Raw genomic sequence first — 24,037 nt, 5'->3', positions numbered from 1 at the left:
AAATTGCTATCGGTCTACTATACTACTGTATATTAAATAATTAAATATCCATTTCAAATGTAAACTTTATTTACCATGTTAAAAGCAGCCACTATTCCGGCTGATCAGTTTTTTTGCTAACAAGACGTGAATACCCATTTGTATAAGGTAGCCTTTCAATAAGTATTGGTGCAAGTTGATAGTGGTGTACCCTCTCAGTTTTGTGCCATACGTACCCTATGTCCAGCAGTGTCCCGTACGTGCATTTGCAAACTCTGCCTTGCTCGCCCCAACAGCCCGCCTCCAAGCGGACCACGATGATTCAGAAGTTCAGGAATCCCACGTGACGTCACCGAGGGGTGATGTAATGCTTCTCTAAATAGAACGTATTGTAATCTTTTCTCAGTCCAACGTGGTTCCTTCTGAGAGTCTGTTGCGTATTTTCTACACTTGTTTGGTAAGTTAAAATAATTGCTTTCCACCACAGTAAATTATAAACATGCAATTATGGATTGTTAATTTCGTTTTGTTCAGCTGCATTGTTATTTCTTTTCACTTCAGTTGATGTGACAAGTTGCTCAGAGAATCGCATCAACAGAATGCTGCGGCGCTCTACAGATTTCTTTGAATATTATTTTCTGTTGTCTCGTGCATATTGTATTATGTGCAGAAATGTGTTTAAGTCCGTTATTTACTCGTATAGTGGCAGGCTTGCCATCTCGGTACAATATTTAGAAGTCTCAGGACGCGCGTGGACTGACTGTTGAATGTTGTTGAAGTTGAGCAGAGATGTCAAGTGTTGCTCTCTGCTCGCGAGCTGTCAGAGCCGTAGCTTCTAGCTACCATAGTAATTTACCCCACACACTGGATGTGTGAGTAGGTTAGCTATGTGTAGTATCCAGTGATGTGCCAGTGCAGGGTAGCCTATGGCGCGCAATTACTAAAGATAATATTTGGAGGAATGAATTGGCAATGGTTATCAACAGCAAGTACTGACACAGCCTGGGCTATACGTGTCGACTTATAAAAAACTATCTAGAGCTTTACAAAGTAATATTTTGAATGATTCTGTAGTTTGCAGTGCTTTGCAACATTGTCCCCCTGTCCCATGGATGGATGCAGCCCACTTCTAGACGTTGTCCTGTGTGTCAAACTGGACTGCGGGACGGGACGCGGACGCAGTTTACAAACGGTCACGTCCTCGACAACGGTAAAAGTAGCTAAAGAGGAGCTGTCATTCCATCCATAATACCAATACATGTTTATGATACTGTGGTAGCCTATAATACTGTTCATTTTGAAGAGTAATCTAACCGAAACATTACGTCATTCTGCAGGCCAGCAGTCGCTATTTGATTAACCGCCGCCGAGCAATTGAAGGTTTCAGAGGAGTTCTGCTGACTGGGCACACTTTACGTTAAGTGCCTGCGGTATAAAAATATGTTTTAATCTTATGATTAGATTGTCATTGAATTTAAATGATGGCGAACCATTCTCCGTTTGTCAGTTTCCAGTTTTTTATTATTATTGTAGCCTATAACGATCAAACATTCTCTCTCTAAATTTACCTGGGTGCCTCTCTTCTGCAATTACTATTCACTATCGATGACGATAATGACAATGTTAATAATGATTATTATTGAGTTTGTGGTTTAACTAAATATGATTCATGTGCAACATTATAATATCTGCTGAATCCATCTTCATAAATACAATAAAAACTCCTATTAAATAGCCTAAATTAAAAAGAACATGACCCAAATGATTTGAGACACTTAACTTAAAATAAAAAATAATCGTTATAAGACTAGTAGAAGCGAGGGAAAGAGAGTGTACTGGAATTTAGGCCTACTGAATATAACTGTTCTGACTGATGGAGGTATGACTGGAAAAAAAGTTCATTGTTATTGACAGAATAATTATTTCTTAGCGAATGTCCTTGTGTTTGAAGCCCGATAGTGGGTATATATAAAAAATACATCTAACACTAAACGGAGAGTAGACTGAAGTATACTTCTTAAAAATGTGTTTATTTCTAATTGAATTATTATATATGAAGATATTCATCAAATCTGTCACCATAGATCAGCTACCATGATCAACACATTGGTATAAAATAATGAACACAGTAACACAGAGTGAAACATTTACTTAATAATCTAAGTGAACTAATTAAGTTAACTAAATCAATGTAGTTAAGTGAATACAACAGGTATACACCACTATATGTGTGCTTTTGACCAGCTGTAAATTCAACCACTTTCCAGTTTTGAGTCTATTTAACTAGGTATAGATTAAGATGTGGTGTTATAATCCTCATGCTTTTACATATTATACTTTGGGTTAGTTAGGGTCCTGTGTCGCTCTGTTGGTAGAGTGTGGTGCTTGCAACACCATGGTTGTGGGTTCGATTCCCACAGGGGACAGGTATGGGGGAAAAGTGCATAAATGTATCAAGTTGCTCTGGAAAAGAGCGTCTGCTAAATTACAAAAATGTTTGTATTTTTATGAGATTTTGTTGTTGTTTTTGAATAGCCTACTTTTATAAAACTAACTCTAATAACATGATTATAAAGAGGGGGATTCGTACAATTTGCCGTGAGTGACACCGTCCACACAATCACAGTCCCCTCTATAAATAAAGGCTGATCTGACTCCAGGTATTGTGGTAGTGTAGAAAGGCCCTGTGGTTGAGTGTGTATTATGCCGGGCCCCTCCACAGCTCAGCGTTAGTTAACACCTTGTTGTCCTCAATGTGGATGTGAGTGTGTCGACTGGTGAAGCCCTGGGGTGGAGGTGTCACTATGCTTGTTGGAAATGTACACACACACACACACACACACACACACACACACACACACACACACACACACACACACACACACACACACACACACACACCACACACACACACACACACACACACACACACACACACACACACACACACACACACACACACACACACACACACACACACACACACACACACACACTGAGAGGTGGTGATTGACAGTGATTGAGGGTTGCCTCTCAGGGGCCCCTCTGTGCTGTGTGTGTACAGCATACTATAGGGCCTATATGAGGAGTTCACAGCACATACAGCATTGTTTGAGCAAGCCGTGTTCCTCGCCTCAGGGATCGCTGTGATCCCACCATGAACCTGCACTGTTGAAGGCCCCCCCACCCCCACGTCGAACACACACACTGAACACACACACCGAACATACACACACCGAACACACACACACACGCCGAACACACACACACACCATACTGTTTGAATTGTAATATGTGCCCTACCTGAAGAGTTGGTTCCCTGGTCCCCGTTGAAATCATACTCCGCTCACTAATCCTTCCCCTCTTTCACATCGGGACCCAGTTAATGTAAAGTGTAACCAAATTTCCTCTGCTAAACTAAAACATCTATATCAAATAAAAGCCAAGTGCCCCATTGAAGGGAAAAGGCGTTGTGCTCTGGCGATGTAGAGGCGAGAGCAGCAATTGGGACACAACTCACTGGGGCTGACATGGAGCCCTTGTTTCAGTGTTATAGGTGTATTATGGTTTTCATTTCCTTTTCAACGTGTTGACTTGATGTATTTCTGAAGGAAAAGCCTCAAATCAATCATATTTCATATTCTGGTAATGATCCGGGAATAAAGTATAGGCCTAATGTGTGGAAATGGAATAGAAAATGTTTCTCTTTGAATGTTAGTCTTGGCGTTTTCTGATTGACATTTGGAGAAAAGGTTTTGGAACATGAGCCAAATCACATTGTCAAACACTTGATGGACTAGTTTAAGTTGTTGATAATACTGTGAGAAGAGTTCTACTTAGTGAACAAAGCTTGATGAATTGAAAGTATCCAGGTTAGAGAATGGATCCTGCTGTTCAGACCAATCTTTTTTATATTATATCTGGGCTACCAGTATTATACCTACAGTATGTGGAGAGTATACTACCAGTATTATACCTACAGTATGTGGAGAGTCTACTACCAGTATTATACCTACAGTATGTGGAGAGTCTACTACCAGTATTATACCTACAGTATGTGGAGAATCTACTACCAGTATTATACATACAGTATGTGGAGAATCTACTACCAGTATTATACCTACAGTATGTGGAGAGTCTACTACCAGTATTATACCTACAGTATGTGGAGAATCTACTACCAGTATTATACCTACAGTATGTGGAGAGTATACTACCAGTATTATACATACAGTATGTGGAGAGTCTACTACCAGTATTATACCTACAGTATGTGGAGAGTCTACTACCAGTATTATACATACAGTATGTGGAGAGTCTACTACCAGTATTATACCTACAGTATGTGGAGAGTATACTACCAGTATTATACATACAGTATGTGGAGAGTCTACTACCAGTATTATACCTACAGTATGTGGAGAGTCTACTACCAGTATTATACATACAGTATGTGGAGAGTCTACTACCAGTATTATACCTACAGTATGTGGAGAGTCTACTACCAGTATTATACCTACAGTATGTGGAGAATCTACTACCAGTATTATACCTACAGTATGTAGAGAGTCTACTACCAGTATTATACCTACAGTATGTGGAGAGTCTACTACCAGTATTATACCTACAGTATGTGGAGAATCTACTACCAGTATTATACCTACAGTATGTGGAGAATCTACTACCAGTATTATACCTACAGTATGTGGAGAGTCTACTACCAGTATTATACCTACAGTATGTGGAGAATCTACTACCAGTATTATACCTACAGTATGTGGAGAATCTACTACCAGTATTATACCTACAGTATGTGGAGAGTATACTACCAGTATTATACCTACAGTATGTGGAGAGTCTACTACCAGTATTATACCTACAGTATGTGGAGAGTATACTACCAGTATTATACCTACAGTATGTAGAGAGTCTACTACCAGTATTATACATACAGTATGTGCAGAGTCTACTACCAGTTTTATACATACAGTATATGGAGAGTCTACTACCATTATTATACCTACAGTATGTGGAGAGTCTACTACCAGTATTATACCTACAGTATGTAGAGAGTCTACTACCAGTATTATACCTACAGTATGTAGAGAGTCTACTACCAGTATTATACCTACAGTATGTGGAGAGTCTACTACCAGTATTATACATACAGTATGTGCAGAGTCTACTACCAGTTTTATACATACAGTATGTGGAGAGTCTACTACCAGTATTATACCTACAGTATGTGGAGAGTCTACTACCAGTATTATACCTACAGTATGTAGAGAGTCTACTACCAGTATTATACCTACAGTATGTAGAGAGTCTACTACCAGTATTATACCTACAGTATGTGGAGAGTCTACTACCAGTATTATACCTACAGTATGTGGAGGGTCTACTACCAGTATTATACCTACAGTATGTAGAGAGTCTACTACCACTATTATACCTACAGTATGTGGAGAGCCTGCTTCTTTGTCTTGGAGTGGCCAAGGCTCACTAAGTGTACAATTAGATAACTATTGATCGATAAGGTTGTTGCTGTTGCTCTGAAAAGTGTTGTTTAAGGTAGTAAAGTGATTCTCATATTTCAGCGAGTGGTGAAAATATCAGTCATGTTGCCCATGTATGTTCAGAGATGATGGAGGATGTTTATCTTTGAGACTTTGTTATGAATAGAAACAGAACAGGTGAAGGACGAGAGAGAGAGTGAGGTAGAGAGAAAGAGAGAGTAAACGGGGAGAGAGAGAGAGAGAGAGAAGAATGGGAGAGAGAGAGAGGTAGAGAGGGAGAGAAGAATGGGGGAGAGAGAGAGAGAGGTAGAGAGAAAGAGAGAGTGACAGGGAGAGAGAGAGAGAGAAGAATGGGAGAGAGAGAGAGAGAGAGAGGTAGAGAGAGAGAGAGAAGAATGGGGGAGAGAGAGAGAGAGAGAGAGGTAGAGAGAGAGAGTGATGGGGAGAGAGAGAGAGAATAATGGGGGAGAGAGAGAGAGAGAGGTAGAGAGAAAGAGAGAGTGACAGGGAGAGAGAGAGAGAGAGAGAGAGAGAGAGAGAGAGAGAGAGAAGAATGGGGGGGGGAGAGAGAGAGGTAGAGAGAGAGAGTGATGGGGAGAGATAGAGAGAAGAATGGGGGAGAGAGAGAGAGAGAGGTAGAGAGAGAGAGGGGGAAGGAGAGAAGGAGAAAAACGTGATGAGGGAGAAAGAGAGAGAAGCACGGGAGACAGAGAGAGAAGGACGAGGAGAGAGAAGGATAGAAAGAGAGAGAGGGAGAGAGGAGAGCGAGAGGGAGAAAGAGAGGAGGGAGAGATAGAGACCCAGACCTCCTTGCCCTCTGTCAGAGGGACCCTGTCCAGACCTTTCCCAGCAGGCTTTGCCACAGATGTAGCCTGTAAGAAAAAAGGCTCTGGTTAACTTTACACGCCATTTGAATGTTTTGACTTTGTTAGAGAAAATAGTCTGTACAGGTTTAAAAAAATCAAACATGCTAATCATGTATGAAGGTATTCATGCTAAACAAGTCATGTGTGGCCTTAGCTCAAATGTTTAGTTGATTCAAATAGAGAGACACAAAAAAAATATTTTGTGGGATTCAATCAGATCACACATGGTGGAAAATGTGGCTTTTAAAGGCCATTTCCTATTGAACCGATATATACAGCATTTACCGTTGTGGAGAATGAGCAGTTGGATTGAATCCCGGCCTAATACGGTGGTCTGTGCATACATTTGGAGAGTCATTTGTGTTAGGCTTTATCGTATGAGTGCTTCTCCGTGGATTCATTTGGTTTTAACATGTCCCACCCATTTTCATCCAAAGAACAAGGGCGCCTGCTCACTAATCAATGACAAAACATGATTTCTAGCTAAAATAAAAACGTAAAGTGTCTTTAACATTTTTATCCCCCTCACAGGCTAAACACTAGGCAGTAAAGCTGTTAGGCTCTAGTCTCCCAGAGGGCTGAATGGTCAGGCAAGGTTCTGAGGGTGGAGGGGTTGGTTATAAGACAGTAGAGGTTAGACTGTTATAAGACTTAGTGAGACGTAGAACCTCTAGTCTGAATAAAACATAAAGTCCCAGTGGTCACGTCATTCCTGGAAATAGTAATTCCTGGAAATAGTAATTCCTGGAAATAGCAGTTAAATGCGTGCTGATGTTTTGTAGACTTTAGTCTAATCTGCTCCTACTATTATATGTGTTGTAGAATCTAGTCTAATCTGCTCCTACTATTATATGTGTTGTAGAATCTAGTCTAATCTGCTCCTACTATTATATGTGTTGTAGAATCTAGTCTAATCTGCTCCTACTCTATGTGTTGTAGAATCTAGTCTAATCTGCTCCTACTATTATATGTGTTGTAGAATCTAGTCTAATCTGCTCCTACTATTATATGTGTTGTAGAATCTAGTCTAATCTGCTCCTACTATTATATGTGTTGTAGAATCTAGTCTAATCTGCTCCTACTATTATATGTGTTGTAGCATCTAGTCTAATCTGCTCCTACTATTATATGTGTTGTAGAATCTAGTCTAATCTGCTCCTACTATTATATGTGTTGTAGAATCTAGTCTAATCTGCTCCTACTATTATATGTGTTGTAGAATCTAGTCTAATCTGCTCCTACTATTATATGTGTTGTAGAATCTAGTCTAATCTGCTCCTACTACTATATGTGTTGTAGAATCTAGTCTAATCTGCTCCTACTATTATATGTGTTGTAAACTCTAGTCTAATCTGCTCCTACTATTATATGTGTTGTAAACTCTAGTCTAATCTGTAAAGTTTTCTGCATCGTAATGGCCTCCTACTTGTTTTCTTTCTCAGAAATAGAACTCCCACTACCACCCAGCCTACATTCCAAATTGCACCCTATTCCCTATATATTACACTACTTTTGACTAGAGCCCAGGGCCCTATAGGGAATAGGGTGCCATTTGAAACGTACCCCTGGTCATAGAGACCAGGCTGGGCCCTGCCTTGAATCTGCAACAGCTCTTTTCACACAGAGCGTCCTGTCACTCTCTGTGTGAAGTAATGAACACCTGCCTGTAGGCTACTGCCAGGAGGGAATGGAATACTATATTTTGTATGTTTACGACTGAAAATAACTATGAAGCCTGCTATTTTTAGGCACAACATCAATAAATAGAGTAATCTAGTACGACTCAATGAAAGAAACTGAAGTCTATGTCTTGATGTGAGCTGGGAGCTAAACTCTCCTTGTTCTCTATTTCTCTCTTTCTCTTTCTCTTTCTCTTTCTCTCATCCTCTCTCTCTCTCTCTCTCTCTCTCTCTCTCTCTCTCTCTCTCTCTCTCTCTCTCTCTCTCTCTCATTGTTTGTAGACTTATGAGGAGTTGGTGAGAGTGATGAACTCTGAGCAGGAAAGGCCGTTTGTGTGCAGTGCCCCTGGCTGTTCTCAGGTGAGTGTGTCGACACACGTCGGTGTATGTGTGTTTGTGTGTGAGTGTGTGCACACTTATGTGCAGTGATGGAAAAAGTACTCAATTGTCATACTTGAATAAAAGTAAAGGTACCTTAATAGAAAAGGACTCAAGTGAAATTCATCCAGTAAAATATTACTTGAGTAAAAGTCTAAAAGTATTTGGTTTTAAATATACTTACGTAAGTATCAAAAGTAAATGGAGTTGCTGAAATATACTTAAGTCTGAAAAGTGAAAGTATAAACCATTTCAAATGGTGTATATTAAGCAAACCAGATGACACATGGATAGTCAGGGGCTCCAACACTCGGACATCATTTACAAACGAAGCATTTGTGTTTAGTGAGTCAGATCAGAGGCAGTAGGGATGACCAGGGATGATCTCTGTTTAGTGAGTCAGCCAGATCAGAGGCAGTAGGGATGACCAGGGATGATCTCTGTTTAGTGAGTCCGCCAGATCAGAGGCAGTAGTGATGACCAGGGACGATCTCTGTTTAGTGAGTCCTCCTGATCAGAGGCAGTAGGGATGACCAGGGACGATCTCTGTTTAGTGAGTCCGCCAGATCAGAGGCAGTAGGGATGACCAGGGATGATCTCTGTTTAGTGAGTCAGCCAGATCAGAGGAAGTAGTGATGACCAGGGATGATCTCTGTTTAGTGAGTCAGCCAGATCAGAGGCAGTAGGGATGACCAGGGATGATCTCTGCTTAGTGAGTCAGCCAGATCAGAGGCAGTAGGGATGACCAGGGATGATCTCTGTTTAGTGAGTCCTCCAGATCAGAGGCAGTAGGGATGACCAGGGATGATCTCTGTTTAGTGAGTCCTCCAGATCAGAGGCAGTAGGGATGACCAGGGATGATCTCTGTTTCGTGAGTCCCCCAGATCAGAGGCAGTAGTGATGACCAGGGATGATTTCTATTTAGTGAGTCAGCCAGATCAGAGGCAGTAGGGATGACCAGGGATGATCTCTGTTTAGTGAGTCCTCCAGATCAGAGGCAGTAGGGATGACCAGGGATGATCTCTGTGTATTGAGTCCTCCAGATCAGAGGCAGTAGTGATGACCAGGGACGATTTCTGTTTAGTGAGTCCTCCAGATCAGAGGCAGTAGGGATGACCAGGGATGATATCTGTTTAGTGAGTCAGCCAGATCAGAGGCAGTAGGGATGACCAGGGATGATATCTGTTTAGTGAGTCCTCCAGATCAGAGGCAGTAGGGATGATCAGGGATGTCCTCTTGATAAGTGTGAGAATTAGACCATTTCCTGTCCTGCTAATCATTCAAAATGAGTACTTTTGGGTGTCAGGCTAAATGTATGGAGTAAAAAGTACATTATTTTCTTTAGGAATGTAGTGAAGTAAAAGTAAAAGTTAGCAAAAATATAAATAGTAAAGTACAGATACCCACCAAAACGACTTAAGTAGTACTTTAAAGTATTTTTACTACTTTGTGTGTGTGTGCTCGTGCATGTTGGTGTGTAAGTGCCTGTAACATGAAGAAGAGGTTGAAGAGGGAGCCTGAAAAGCACGGTGCTGCCTCACACATCAGGAGAAACAGAATAGCACCCACTTCCAGTCAAACTCCAGCTGTAAAACAGAATAGCACCCACTTCCAGTCAAACTCCAGCTGTAAAACAGAATAGCACCCACTTCCAGTCAAACTCCAGCTGTAAAACAGAATAGCACCCACTTCCAGTCAAACTCCAGCTGTAAAACAGAATAGCACCCACTTCCAGTCAAACTCCAGCTGTAAAACAGAATAGCACCCACTTCCAGTCAAACTCCAGCTGTAAAACAGAATAGCACCCACTTCCAGTCAAACTCCAGCTGTAAAACAGAATAGCACCCACTTCCAGTCAAACTCCAGCTGTAAAACAGAATAGCACCCACTTCCAGTCAAACTCCAGCTGTAAAACAGAATAGCACCCACTTCCAGTCAAACTCCAGCTGTAAAACAGAATAGCACCCACTTCCAGTCAAACTCCAGCTGTAAAGAAAGGAGCTTTCTGCTGCAGAAAAACACCACAGAATAATGGTTCATAATAAGGCCACAATCTGTCACCCTTTTGTTAGGATGCACAGTAGAGGTGAAGTGTGAAGATCAAATATGTATTGTCCTATTTTATATTGATGTAGGGCTTTGGGCCTCCCGAATGGTGCAGCGGTCTAAGGCACTGAATCGCAGTGCTAGAGGCGTCACTACTGACCTGGGTTTGATCCCGGGCTGTATCACAACCGGCCGTGATTGGGAGTCCCATAGGGCGGTGCACAATTGGTCCGTGTTAGGGGAGGGTTTGGCCGGGGTAGGCTGTCATTGTAAATGAGAATTTGTTCTTCACTAACTTGCCTAGTTAAATAAAAACATGGGATAGATTATAGAGAAGTCATTCTAGACTTCATAAATTCCTTTTCATACCGTATGTTCAGTGTTAACCTCTCAGGTATTTTGTCCACATGCAGGGACATGAAGATGATCGACTACTACATGTTTTCTTACTCTGTGATCATAGACAACCACAACACTCACAGGAATGTGTTCCTGGAGTGCAGTATTCCTTTAACTGTCTCTGCATGTCTTTTTAACCTGGAATTAACACTAGTGAATATCATCCAAAATATCACTGAATACCACTGGACTCCAGGCTTGAGCCTGTGTGTGTAGAGAACTGAGTGGTTGTGTTCTTTATCAAGGAGGACCACATTGGAACAACGGTATTTTTATTTAAAAATAACTATATTTATTGTTTCATGTGTTGTCCTCATCTTTTTAACAGTACCATTTTCTTCACCCCAAAATAAATCAAATCATACTGTCTCAACAGCGATTCCCCACAGAGGACCACCTGATGATTCACCGGCACAAGCATGAGATGACTCTGAAGTTCCCCTCCATAAAGATCGACAGCATGTTATCAGGTGACAAATGGCTTCATGCTCTATGCTGTAACTTCACTCTCTAGGCTGCATCCCAACTGGCATCCTATTCCCTATGTAGTGCACTACATTTGACCAAGGCCCATAATAGGATGCCATTTGCGACACAACCTCTAGTCTAATAGTGTAACATTTACGCTGGGAGTCGGGAAGAAAATACAGGGAGTGAAAAGGTCATAATAAATAGAACATAGAACACAACTAGAAACAGAAGCAGAATCACTAACGCCTGAGGAAGAACCAAGGGGAGTGACCGATGTAGGGGAGGTAACCAGGAAGGTGATGGAGTCCAGGTGAGTCTCATGAGGCGCAGGTGCGAGTAACGATGGTGGCAGGTATGCGTAATGATGAGACAAGTGGCACGTGGAGCGCCGGAGAGGGGGAGCGGGAGTACACTTGACAAATAGTCTGGTCCCATCGTGGTGTTCTGGAATAGATGAGTGTTTTAGTTCTCCCTCAGGAAGTAGCAGCTCTCCGCGCCAGGCAGAGAGTCAGTCAGGCTATAAACAAACAGTACTGTGTAGTCTACATCAGGGTTGGGGTTGATTCCGTTTTTTGGATTCAGTCAATTCATTGAAATTCACTTAATGAATGACTGAATTGACAAGTGAATTCAGGCCAACTGTGCTGTGTGTTGTGTTGAGGAGAGTTTGTGGTTCACTACTGTGCTGTACCTGGACTCTGTTGCGACTCCTCATTTCCCTATGGTGAAAGCCTCGTTGTGTATTGAGTCTCTAACCCATACCTTGTAGTTCTGCAGTACCTGGACTCTGTTGCGACTCCTCATTTCCCTACGGTGAAAGCCTCGTTGTGTATTGAGTCTCTAACCCATACCTTGTAGTTCTGCAGTACCTGGACTCTGTTGCGACTCCTCATTTCCCTACGGTGAAAGCCTCGTTGTGTATTGAGTCTCTAACCCATACCTTGTAGTTCTGCAGTACCTGGACTCTGTTGCGACTCCTCATTTCCCTACGGTGAAAGCCTCGTTGTGTATTGAGTCTCTAACCCATACCTTGTAGTTCTGCAGTACCTGGACTCTGTTGTGACTCCTCATTTCCCTACGGTGAAAGCCTCGTTGTGTATTGAGTCTCTAACCCATACCTTGTAGTTCTGCAGTACCTGGACTCTGTTGTGACTCCTCATTTCCCTACGGTGAAAGCCTCGTTGTGTATTGAGTCTCTAACCCATACCTTGTAGTTCTGCAGTGCTCAGCAGGACAATGAGACACTGATATATCGTTGTGTATTGAGTCTCTAACCCATACCTTGTAGTTCTGCAGTGCTCAGCAGGACAATGAGACACTGATATATCGTTGTGTATTGAGTCTCTAACCCATACCTTGTAGTTTTGCAGTGCTCAGCAGGACAATGAGGCACTGATATATCGTTGTGTATTGAGTCTCTAACCCATACCTTGTAGTTCTGCAGTGCTCAGCAGGACAATGAGACACTGATATATCGTTGTGTATTGAGTCTCTAACCCATACCTTATAGTTCTGCAGTGCTCAGCAGGACAATGAGACACTGATATATCGTTGTGTATTGAGTCTCTAACCCATACCTTGTAGTTCTGCAGTGCTCAGCAGGACAATGAGACACTGATATATCGTTGTGTATTGAGTCTCTAACCCATACCTTGTAGTTCTGCAGTGCTCAGCAGGACAATGAGATACTGATATATCGTTGTGTATTGAGTCTCTAACCCATACCTTGTAGTTCTGCAGTGCTCAGCAGGACAATGAGGCACTGATATATCGTTGTGTATTGAGTCTCTAACCCATACCATGTAGTTCTGCAGTGCTCAGCAGGACAATGAGACACTGATATATCGTTGTGTATTGAGTCTCTAACCCATACCTTGTAGTTCTGCAGTGCTCAGCAGGACAATGAGACACTGATATATCGTTGTGTATTGAGTCTCTAACCCATACCTTGTAGTTCTGCAGTGCTCAGCAGGACAATGAGACACTGATATATCGTTGTGTATTGAGTCTCTAACCCATACCTTGTAGTTCTGCAGTACTCAGCAGGACAATGAGACACTGATATATCGTTGTGTATTGAGTCTCTAACCCATACCTTGTAGTTCTGCAGTGCTCAGCAGGACAATGAGACACTGATATATCGTTGTGTATTGAGTCTCTAACCCATACCTTGTAGTTCTGCAGTGCTCAGCAGGACAATGAGACACTGATATATCGTTGTGTATTGAGTCTCTAACCCATACCTTGTAGTTCTGCAGTGCTCAGCAGGACAATGAGACACTGATATATCGTTGTGTATTGAGTCTCTAACCCATACCTTGTAGTTCTGCAGTGCTCAGCAGGACAATGAGACACTGATATATCGTTGTGTATTGAGTCTCTAACCCATACCTTGTAGTTCTGCAGTGCTCAGCAGGACAATGAGACACTGATATATCGTTGTGTATTGAGTCTCTAACCCATACCTTGTAGTTCTGCAGTGCTCAGCAGGACAATGAGACACTGATATATCGGCGGAGAAATTCATGCTTTTCCTTTTTCCAAGTTAACATAAATGTTTTGTCAAAGATGCCGCTGGCTCCCTGTCATCATCACAGATGTCATTAGTCTGGCTGTGACAGTGGGGAGGGGTGGTGGAGGAGGGGTTCCCTGCCCCACCATACAGAGGGGAGGAGATGGGGTGTGGTTGGGGGTGATATATTGATCCACAGTTCAAAGGAATACCTGATTTATAGGTTTTTTTCAGCACCTGTAAGTGTCACCCCCAGGCTAAGTCATACTTCCAGATTTTTTGTGCCTAGACAGAGTCCAGCTGAGGCAGCAGAAGACTGTGTGTGTGTGTGTGTGTGTGTGTGTACAGCTGTAGGATCTCAATTTGATCAACTTTTTGCAGGAGACCTTTAAAACTTGTGGTGTATTTGAGATTTAAAAAGTCTTCTGAAGTTTGTAATTTCCCTTAAGATAAATGTATCAACGCCTCCAAAAATGTCCATGAATTAGAACCCACATAAGAAATGTACTTTCCTGTTGCAGCAGATTCTTTTCCTGCTGTCACTCTTAGAAAAAATGGTTCCAAAAGCGATTATCCGCTGTCCCCATAAGAGAACCCTTTCTGGGGGCAAGTAGAACCTTCTATGGAAAGGGTCCTACATGGAACCCAAAAGGGTTCTACTTGGAATCAAAAACAGTTCTTCTTCAAAGAGTGTAGCAAATTTTCTGAAATTAGGATTTGACGTGTGTGTCTGTACAATGCCTTCAGAAAGTATACAGACCCCTTCACTTTCTACACATGTTGTTGTGCTACAGCCTGAAATCAAAATGTATTTAAACATCTCACCCATCTACACACAATATCCCATAATGACAAAGTGAAAACATGTTCTTATACATTTTTGCAAATGTCTTGAAAATTAAATACAGGAATATCTCATTTATGTAAGTATTCACAGCCCTGCGTCAATACATGTTAGAAGCACCTTTGGCAGTGATTACAGCTGTGAGTCTTTCTGGGTAAGTCTCTAAGAGCTTTGCACACCTGGATTGTACATTATTCTTTTCATATTTCTTCAAGCTCTGTCAAATTGGTTGTTGATCATTGCTGAACAACCACTTTCAAGTCTTGCCAAGGATTTTCAAGCAGATTTAAGCCAAAACTGTAACTCGGACACTCAGGAACATTCACTGTCTTCTTGTTAAGCAACTCCAGTGTAGATTTGGCCTTGTGTTTTAGGTTATTGTCATTCATCTCCCGGTGTCTGGTGGAAAGCAGACTGAACCAGGTTTTGCTATTGGATTTTGCCTGTGCCTCCATTCCGTTTCTTTTTTATCCTGAAAAACTCCCCAGTCCTTATCGATTACAAGCATACTCATAACATGATACAGCTTCAAAATATTGTATTGAATATGTTGTATTGGATTTGCCCCAAACATAACACTTTGTATTCAGGACATAAAGTTATTTGCTTTGCCACATTTTTTTTTACCCCCTTTTGCGTGGTATCCAATTGTTACTATCTTAACTTGTCTCATCGCTGCAACTCCCGTATGGGCTCGGGAGAGACGAAGGTCGAGAGCCATGCATCCTCCGAAACACAACCGCAGTGCTTCTTAACACAGCGCTCATCCAACCCGGAAGCCAGCCGCACCAATGTGTCGGAGGAAACACCGTAACCTAGCGACCTGGTCAGTGTGCACTGCGCCCGGCCCGCCACAGGAGTCGCTAGTGCGCGATGAGACAAGGACATCCCTACCGTCCAAACCCTCCCTAACCCGGATGACGCTAGGCCAAATGCGCATCGCCACATGGACCTTCCGGTCGCAGCCGGCTGCGATAGAGCCTGGGCGCGAACCCAGAGTCTCTGGTGGCACAGCTAGACCACTGCGCCACCCAGGAGGCCTGCTTTGCCACATTTTTTGCGGTATGACTTTAGTGCCTTGTTGCAAACAGGATCCATATTTTGTGATATTTTTATTCTGTACATGTTTCCTTCTTTTCACACTGTCAATTAAGTTAGTATTGTGGAATAACTACAATGTTGTTGATCCATCTTCAGTTTTCTCCTTATCATAGCCGTTAAACAGTGTAACTGTTTTAAAGTCACTATTGTCCTCATGGTGAAATATTTGTAGTTACTGGGTGTATGGATACACAATTCCAAAGTGTAATTAATAACTTACATCATGCTGAAAGGGATATTCAATGTCTGCTTCCCCCCCCCACCCATCTACTAATAGGTGCCCTTCTTTGTGTTATTTGAAAACCTCCCTGGTCTTTGTGGGTGAATCTGTGTTTGAAATGCACTGTTCAACTGAGGGACCTTACAGATAATTGTATGTGTGGGGTACAGAGATGAGGTAGTCATTCAAAATCATGTTAAAAATCATGTCAAACACAATGCACACACACACTATGCACACACACACTATGCACACACACACTATGCACACACACACTATGCACACACACACTATGCACACACACACTATGCACACACACACTATGCACACACAGTCCATTTACTCCTGACCTTATTTCAGCTTGCCAAAACAAAGGGGGTGAATACTTATTGACTCATTATTGACATTTCAGTTTTTCAATTTGAATTCATTTGTAAACATATTTTGAAAAACATGATTCCACTTTGTGTAGGTCAGAGACACAAACATACATTTGAATACATTTTAAATTCAGGCTGTAACACAAGATAATGTGGAAAAAGTGAAGGGGTATGAATACTTTCTGAAGGTACTGTGTGTGTGTAGGTGTGTGTGTGTGTGTGTGTGTGTGTGTGTGTGTGTGTGTAGGTGTGTGTGTGTGTGTGTATGTGTGTGTGTGTATGTGTGTGTGTGTGTGTGTAGGTGTGTGTGTGTGTGTGTGTGTGTGTGTAGGTGTGTGTGTGTGTGTGTGTGTGTGTGTGTGTAGGTGTGTGTGTGTATGTGTGTGTGTATGTGTGTGTGTGTGTAGGTGTGTGTGTGTGTGTAGGTGTGTGTGTGTGTGTGTGTGTAGGCGTGTGTGTGTATGTGTGTGTGTGTGTAGGTGTGTGTGTGTGTGTGTAGGTGTGTGTGTGTGTGTAGGTGTGTGTGTGTGTGTGTGTGTGTGTGTGTGTGTGTGTAGGTGTGTGTGTGTGTGTGTGTGTGTAGGTGTGTGTGTGTGTGTGTGTAGGTGTGTGTGTGTGTATGTGTGTGTGTGTGTAGGTGTGTGTAGGTGTGTGTGTGTGTGTGTGTGTGTGTGTGTGTGTGTGTGTGTGTGTGTGTGTGTGTGTGTGTGTGTGTGTGTGTGTGTGTGTGTGTGTGTAGGTGTGTGTGTGTGTGTATGTGTGTGTGTGTGTGTGTGTGTGTAGGTGTGTGTGTGTATGTGTAGGTGTGTGTGTAGGTGTGTGTGTGTGTGCGTGTAGGTGTGTGTGTGTGTGCGTGCACGTCTGTGCCACGGGAGGCTGGTGAGGGGAGGACGGCTCATAATAATGTCTGGAATGGAGTTGGTGGAATGGTATCAAACACATAGAAACCATGCGTTTGATGTGCTCAATACCATCCCATTAATTCCATTCCAGACATTACTAAGAGCCCGTTCACCCCAATTAAGGTGCTACGGGCCGCCTGTGGTGTGTGTGTGTGTTAGGCTGATTCTGACTGAGATGGTCTTCTTTATTATTTACACTGAGCGACCAGGAGAGTCAGGTTTCTGACCCGGCCGAGTCAGTGTCCTTATCCCCCCCCCTCTCTCTTACGGCTCTGTCCATTTGTCTTTCTGAAACCTCGGAGCCTTCCGGCTGGGATGTGAGAGGGTTGACGATCATAAGTCACCTGGCTGTCTGACTCTCCTGTTTAGGGTTAAAACAACTTCAACATGTCACCCAGAGAGATTTGATCGACCCCCAGCCCCTTCCCCTTTTTGATATGTAACACCCAAGCTTACCTCATTTCACCAACGTTTTGTCTGTTCTCCTGACATATGCTGTGACTTGTCACGTCATCATACTTCTCTGGAAATGGACACCGCTTGCGCTCCAGTTTTTGAAAACGTTTTAATTGAAGAGTTAAGCTCTCATCCTCCCTATGGGGAAAGACAGACTGGTTTGGTCAAACTGTATTTTGGTGGTCAATCCTCAGTCTAGCCAGAATGGATAAACAGGCCGTGGTGGAGTATGCTTTTAGCCTTTGAAAAGGACATGATCCTAAAATCACCTTGGACTGTCTGAAACACGATCCGGTCTCTCTGGTCTCTCTGCCCCCTGATGCTGAGCAGAGTAACACTGAAGGGAACAAACGAGCCCCCCCCCCCCCCCCTCTGTAGGTGAGGTCTGGACATTGTTAACTGAAATGTTGCTAGTGAGAGTAGTATCTCTGTCTAATGTAAAAGGAGAGTGGCTTTTCTAACCATTTGGAATGTCCATTAGCTTGGTCAATGTATTCTCTGCCTCTGCCCACTTCATATTCATCAGCTGTTCTTCTTTGTCAGCAAACTATCATAACTTAACAGTTCAGGCAGCAAACATACCGAGCAGATTTATCTACAAATGTACTGTTTTATACGATATTTAAACATTTTTTGATCTGTTTCTAGAATGAATGTTTTCCAGACCAAGTCGCTACCTGCTAGGATGCTAATATCCATTCTAGTGTGAGTTTTATATGTAATTCAGTGGTGTCTCCTGTGTTCCAGACCAGACGCCGACCCCGACGCGCTTCCTGAAAAACTGTGAGGAGGTGGGTCTGTTCAGCGAGCTGGACTGTTCTATAGAACAGGAGTTCAGGAAGGCCCAGGAGGAAGAGGACAACAAACAGGTAGACAAGATGACAGTAAGACAACTAACCTGATTATCATGTAGACAAGATGACAGTAAGACAACTAACCTGGTTATCATGTAGACAAGATGACAGTAAGACAGATAACCTGATTATCATGTAGACAAGATGACAGTAAGACAACTAACCTGGTTATCATGTAGACAAGATGACAGTAAGACAACTAACCTGATTATCATGTAGACAAGAAGACAGTAGACAGATAACCTGATTATCATGTAGACAAGATGCCAGTAAGACAACTAACCTGGTTATCATGTAGACAAGATGACAGTAAGACAACTAACCTGGTTATCATGTAGACAAGATGACAGTAAGACAACTAACCTGATTATCATGTAGACAAGATGACAGTAAGACAACTAACCTGATTATCATGTAGACAAGATGACAGTAAGACAACTAACCTGGTTATCATGTAGACAAGATGACAGTAAGACAACTAACCTGGTTATCACATAGACAAGATGACAGTATGTGATTTGGATGCTCAGTTTTCCTGCTAGAAGCATCCACTGAATTAGACACACTGCTCTGCACAGTGCCTTCACCTGTGTTTATCTGTGGAGTACAGTAAGATAAGCCCAGGGGAAGCCCGGGTCAACCCACAGCTGGGTAGTCCCCCTTTATCTTGCAGGGTTATCATTCTTGTTTCCCCCAGCCACCACAGACACACTCCATGCAGGTTTGGGCTCCCGTGTGGTGCAGCGGTCTAAGGCACTGCATCTCAGTGCTAGAGGCGTCACTACAGACCTTGGTTCGATTCCAGGCTTATCACAACTGGCCGTGATTGTGAGTCCCATAGGGCGGCGTACAATTGGCCCAACGTCGTTAGGGTTTGGCCGGGGTAGGCTGTCGTTGTAAATAAGAATTTGTTCCTAACTGACTTGCCAAGTTAAATAAAGGTTCAAATGTAACTGTACACACACTGTCTTCATTCCCCCAGCCACCACACACACACACACACACACACACACACACACACACACTCCAGGCAGTTAACTACTTCCTTGGCCTGAAACACTCAGAGCAGGCACATGCATAGTCACACAAGTCAACTCCTAACCAATTGTAACAAACTAGCTCACACACTCACAACAGGTAGACTCTACCCTTCCCTATAATTCAATTCCAGGGGCTTTATTGGCATGAGAAACATATGTTAATGTTGCCAAAGCAAGTGAAGTAGTTAATATACAAAGTGAAATAAACAATAAAATGAACAGTAAACATTACACTCACAGAACTTCCAAAAGAATAAAGACATTTCAAATGTCATATTATGTACATATACAGTGTTATAATGATGTACAAATGGTTAAAGTACAAAAGGGAAAATAAATAAATATAGGTTGTATTTACAATGGTGTTTGTTCTTCACTGGTTTCCCTTTTCTTGTGGCAACAGGTCACAAATCTTGCTGCTGTGATGCACACTGTGGTATTTCACCCAGTAGATATGAGAGTTTATCAAAATTGGGTTTGTTTTCGAATTCTTTGTATCCCACTCACATGTCAGGATTCAAACGCTGTGTGACAGCAAGAGCCCAGACAGACAGACAGACAGACAGACAGACAGGCAGGCAGGCAGGCAGACAGACAGACAGACAGACAGACAGACAGACAGACAGACAGACAGACAGACAGACAGACAGACAGACAGACAGACAGACAGACAGACAGACAGACAGACAGACAGACAGACAGACAGACAGACAGACAGACAGACAGACAGACAGACAGACAGAGAGGCAGGCAGACAGGCAGACAGACAGACAGACAGACAGACAGACAGACAGACAGACAGACAGGCAGGTGAAGGGCTGTGACCTGACTGCTACAGGTGAGGTGAGGAGGCAGCAGGAGATCAGATTCCCTCAGGCAGCTCCTGTACTTTAAACAGCTCACTTCATCTCTCAGAAACACAGATAGAGGGAGTCACGTTTCCTCGAGTCAAAGATTAACCGCAGACAGACAACAGCTTCAGACTAGGCTGGACAGACAGACAGACAGACAGACAGACAGACAGACAGACAGACAGACAGACAGACAGACAGACAGACAGACAGACAGACAGACAGACAGACAGACAGACAGCAGCTTGAGACTAGGCTGGACAGACAGACAGACAGACAGACAGACAGACAGACAGACAGACAGACAGACAGACAGACAGACAGACAGACAGACAGACAGACAGACAGACAGACAGCAGCTTGAGACTGCGAGACCAGGCTGGACAGACAGACAGACAGCAGCTTGAGACAGCGAGACCAGGCTGGACAGACAGACAGCAGCTTGAGACAGCGAGACCAGGCTGGACAGACAGACAGCCAGACCTGCACACTCGTCATGTGTCTGCGACACGTGTGGCTCACCAGCCGTCACCACTCACCACAGTTTCAGAACAGTGATGTCTGATTGGACTCTAAGGTAGTTGTTAATGCATTATGGGTCAATGTTAAGAACTCTTTACCTGTGAAATGATATCTATACTCTACTGGCCACAGCACAGCTACACTGTATCTCTGTCTCTCAGACTGTTGATCCTGTGTCTGGTCTGGTCTGTCGACTGTATCTCTGTCTCCCAGACTGCTGATCCAGTGTCTGGTCTGGTCTGTCGACTGTATCTCTGTCTCCCAGACTGTTCGTCCTGTGTCTGGTCTGGTCTGTAGACTGTATCTCTGTCTCCCAGACTGCTGATCCTGTGTCTGGTATGGTCTGTAGAATGTATCTCTGTCTCTCAGACTGCTGATCCAGTGTCTGATCTGGTCTGTAGACAGTATCTCTGTCTCCCAGACTGCTGATCCAGTGTCTGGTCTGGTCTATAGACTGGTTCTCTGTCTCTCAGACTGCTGGTCCTGTGTCTGGTCTGGTCTGTAGACTGTATCTCTGCTGACGTCTGGGTCTGGGTTTGGCTGTGGAAGCTGTCTGTGTGAGTCAGGTCACCCAGGCCACGTTCAGCCTCCTCAGTCCCCACAGTCTGGCGGTCTGGCGTTTATGGTTGAAGAGCTGTGCTCAGTCAGCACGACTGGGAGGCGAGTCTCAGCAGGACTGTGGAGTACACAGCATGGCAGCATATCACAGGGGAGAGAGATAAGGAGAAAGGTTGGTTGAAGTTCAAGAGAGCATAGCTTACAACAGTTTGCTCTTAGAAAAAAATGTGCTGTCTAGAACCAAAAACGGTTCTTCAGCTGTCCACATAGAACCCTTTGAAGAACCCCTTTTGGTTCCAAGTATAACCCTTTGGGTTCCAGGTAGAACCCTTTCCACAGAGGGACAAAAGAGTTCTACCTGGAACCAAAAAGGGTTCTCCTAAGGGGACAGCCGCAGAACCCTTTCAGAAGCCTTTTTTCTAAGAGTGAAGAAGCTTCTGGTAGGGAAGTCTGTTGTTGTTATTGGTCTGAAAACCAGACCTTCCTAACCCCGCCTCCCCCACACACACTCACATTGACACACACCTCCCCAACAGTCATGAGTCCATAGTTTGCAAACATGTAGTCCTTCAAATAAGGATCTTTATTTAAGTAGGCAAGTCAGTTAAAAACACATTCTTATTTTCAATGACGGCCTGGGAACAGTGGGTTAACTGCCTGTTCAGGGGCAGATTTGTACCTTGTCAGCTCGGGGATTTGAACTTGCAACCTTCCAGTTACTAGTCCAACACGCTAACCACTAGGCTTTTTGCCGCCCCAAAAAGCTTAGTTCAACTATTGTTCCCCATGAGAACCTAAAATATAAGCTTGTTTTACTCCAATGTTTGTAAACAAAGTAAATGTAAGCAAACACTATATAACCTAAAAACATGATTACAACTATGATGTTGATATCATGGATGGTCGGTCTATAGCTCTGTCTTTGAATTTGAGAGTGGTTACATTTCTTCAGTCCCATCCACCCTCAGCTTTTTACCAAAACAGTGATAGGGTGGACACTTTGCTATTGTTTCAACTGCTGATTGCTGCTTTAAATATTAATGCTCTCGGCGAGGAACGTGACTGAGCAGTACAGGGATTACAGTAAAGCTGTGGAACTTTTACACTAAATGAACTTAAAGACACATTATTGCAGTTGGCTGTTAACAATGTGTTCTGACTTGATTCTCTCTCTCTCTCTCTCTCTCTCTCTCTCTCTCTCTCTCTCTCTCTCTCTCCTCTCTCCCCCTCCCTCCCTCCCTCCCTCCCTCCCTCCCTCCCTCCCTCCCTCCCTCCCTCCCTCCCTCCCTCCCTCCTCCCTCCTCCTCTCCTCTCTCTCCCCTCCTCTCTCTTGCTCTTGCTCTTGCTCTCTCCCTCCCCCTCGCCATCCCTCCCTCCCTCCCTCCCTCCCTCCCTCCCTCCCTCCCTCCCTCCCTCCCTCCCTCCCTCCCTCCCTCCCTCCCTCCCCCTCCTCTCTCTTGCTCTCTCCCTCCCCCTCGCCATCCCTCCCCCTCCTCTCCCTCCCTCCCCCTCTCCCTCCTCTTCCTCCCTCCCTCCTCCCTCACCCTCCTCTTCCTCCCTCCCTCCCTTCTCTCTCTCTCCCACCCCCCCTCTCTCTCTCCCTCCTCCTCCTCTCTCATGCTCTCTCCCTCCCCCTCCTCTCTCTCTCTCTCTCCCTCCTCCTCCTCTCTCATGCTCTCTCCCTCCCCCTCCTCTCTCTTGCTCCCCCCCTCTCTCTCTCCCACCCCCCCTCTCTCTCCCTCCACCCCCTCTCTCATGCTCTCTCCCTCCCTCCCTCCCTCCCCCCCCTCTCTCTCTCTCTCTCTCTCTCTCTCCCTCCTCCTCCTCTCTCTTGCTCTCTCCCTCCCCCTCCTCTCTCTTGCTCTTTCCCTCCCTCTCCAGAATATCTCTCTACATGGCCAGAACCTCCAGAACCAGCAGCATCACTCTCGGATGGGGAACCATGACAACAGCATAGTGATCCAGCAGGGCCTGTCCTCTCCCCAGTCCAACTCTGTCATCACCCAGGCCCCCTCCACCAACAGACAGCTAGGGTGAGACCTCCAGTCCACACCGCCTGGATGAACCAAAACATTAACTAACACACGCTCAACTAACATTAGACCTGGGTCAAATACAGTACATGTCAAATATGCTATTTTAGTATGCTTACTTTAGTTTGAAATGCTTCCATCTCTATTCTCTGTGCTTAGTCTAGAGAACTACTCTGCCTTGGCTCCGTGTGATATTCACCACAGTGATATGAGGATGTCCTCCACAGCAGTGGCCCTGTGATTGGCATTCCTGTGTAGTCTCTGAGGTCACACCAGTGTTCTGTTACATCTGGACCTGTGTGTGTGTGTGTGTGAGTGTGCGTGCGTGTGTATGTGTGTGCTTGCGTGCGGCATGCATGCGTGCATGCGTGTGTGTGTGTGTGTTACTGACAAGGCGATTCATGTTTAGCTGTTGGCTGTGTATTGTCCC

At 43.9% G+C, this 24,037-nt stretch overlaps 1 protein-coding gene across 2 annotated transcripts; it reads left to right on the top strand.

The window, feature by feature from the left end:
• The first annotated feature begins 359 nt into the window (after positions 1-359).
• Positions 360-23,723, top strand: LOC109900110 (cyclic AMP-responsive element-binding protein 5). Of its 2 annotated transcripts, none has more exons than XM_031819464.1 (5): positions 360-436; positions 8,323-8,400; positions 11,240-11,333; positions 18,497-18,633; positions 23,456-23,723. In XM_031819464.1, the coding sequence occupies exons 2-5, from the start codon at positions 8,347-8,349 to the stop codon at positions 23,609-23,611; spliced, it is 441 nt and encodes a 146-aa protein (XP_031675324.1). In that variant the 5' UTR covers positions 360-436; positions 8,323-8,346; the 3' UTR covers positions 23,612-23,723. The 2 variants fall into 2 exon arrangements, with proteins under 2 accessions (XP_031675324.1, XP_031675325.1); XM_031819465.1 differs by having other exon boundaries at positions 18,497-18,618; positions 23,456-23,709.
• Positions 23,724-24,037: the final 314 nt, after the last annotated feature.

The sequence above is a fragment of the Oncorhynchus kisutch genome, unplaced genomic scaffold (assembly GCF_002021735.2).
Source record: "Oncorhynchus kisutch isolate 150728-3 unplaced genomic scaffold, Okis_V2 scaffold2174, whole genome shotgun sequence".
Taxonomy (NCBI): Eukaryota; Metazoa; Chordata; class Actinopteri; order Salmoniformes; family Salmonidae; genus Oncorhynchus; species Oncorhynchus kisutch.
The sequence above is the reverse complement of the archived record's forward strand: the minus strand, read 5'-3'. Positions and strand labels throughout refer to the sequence as shown.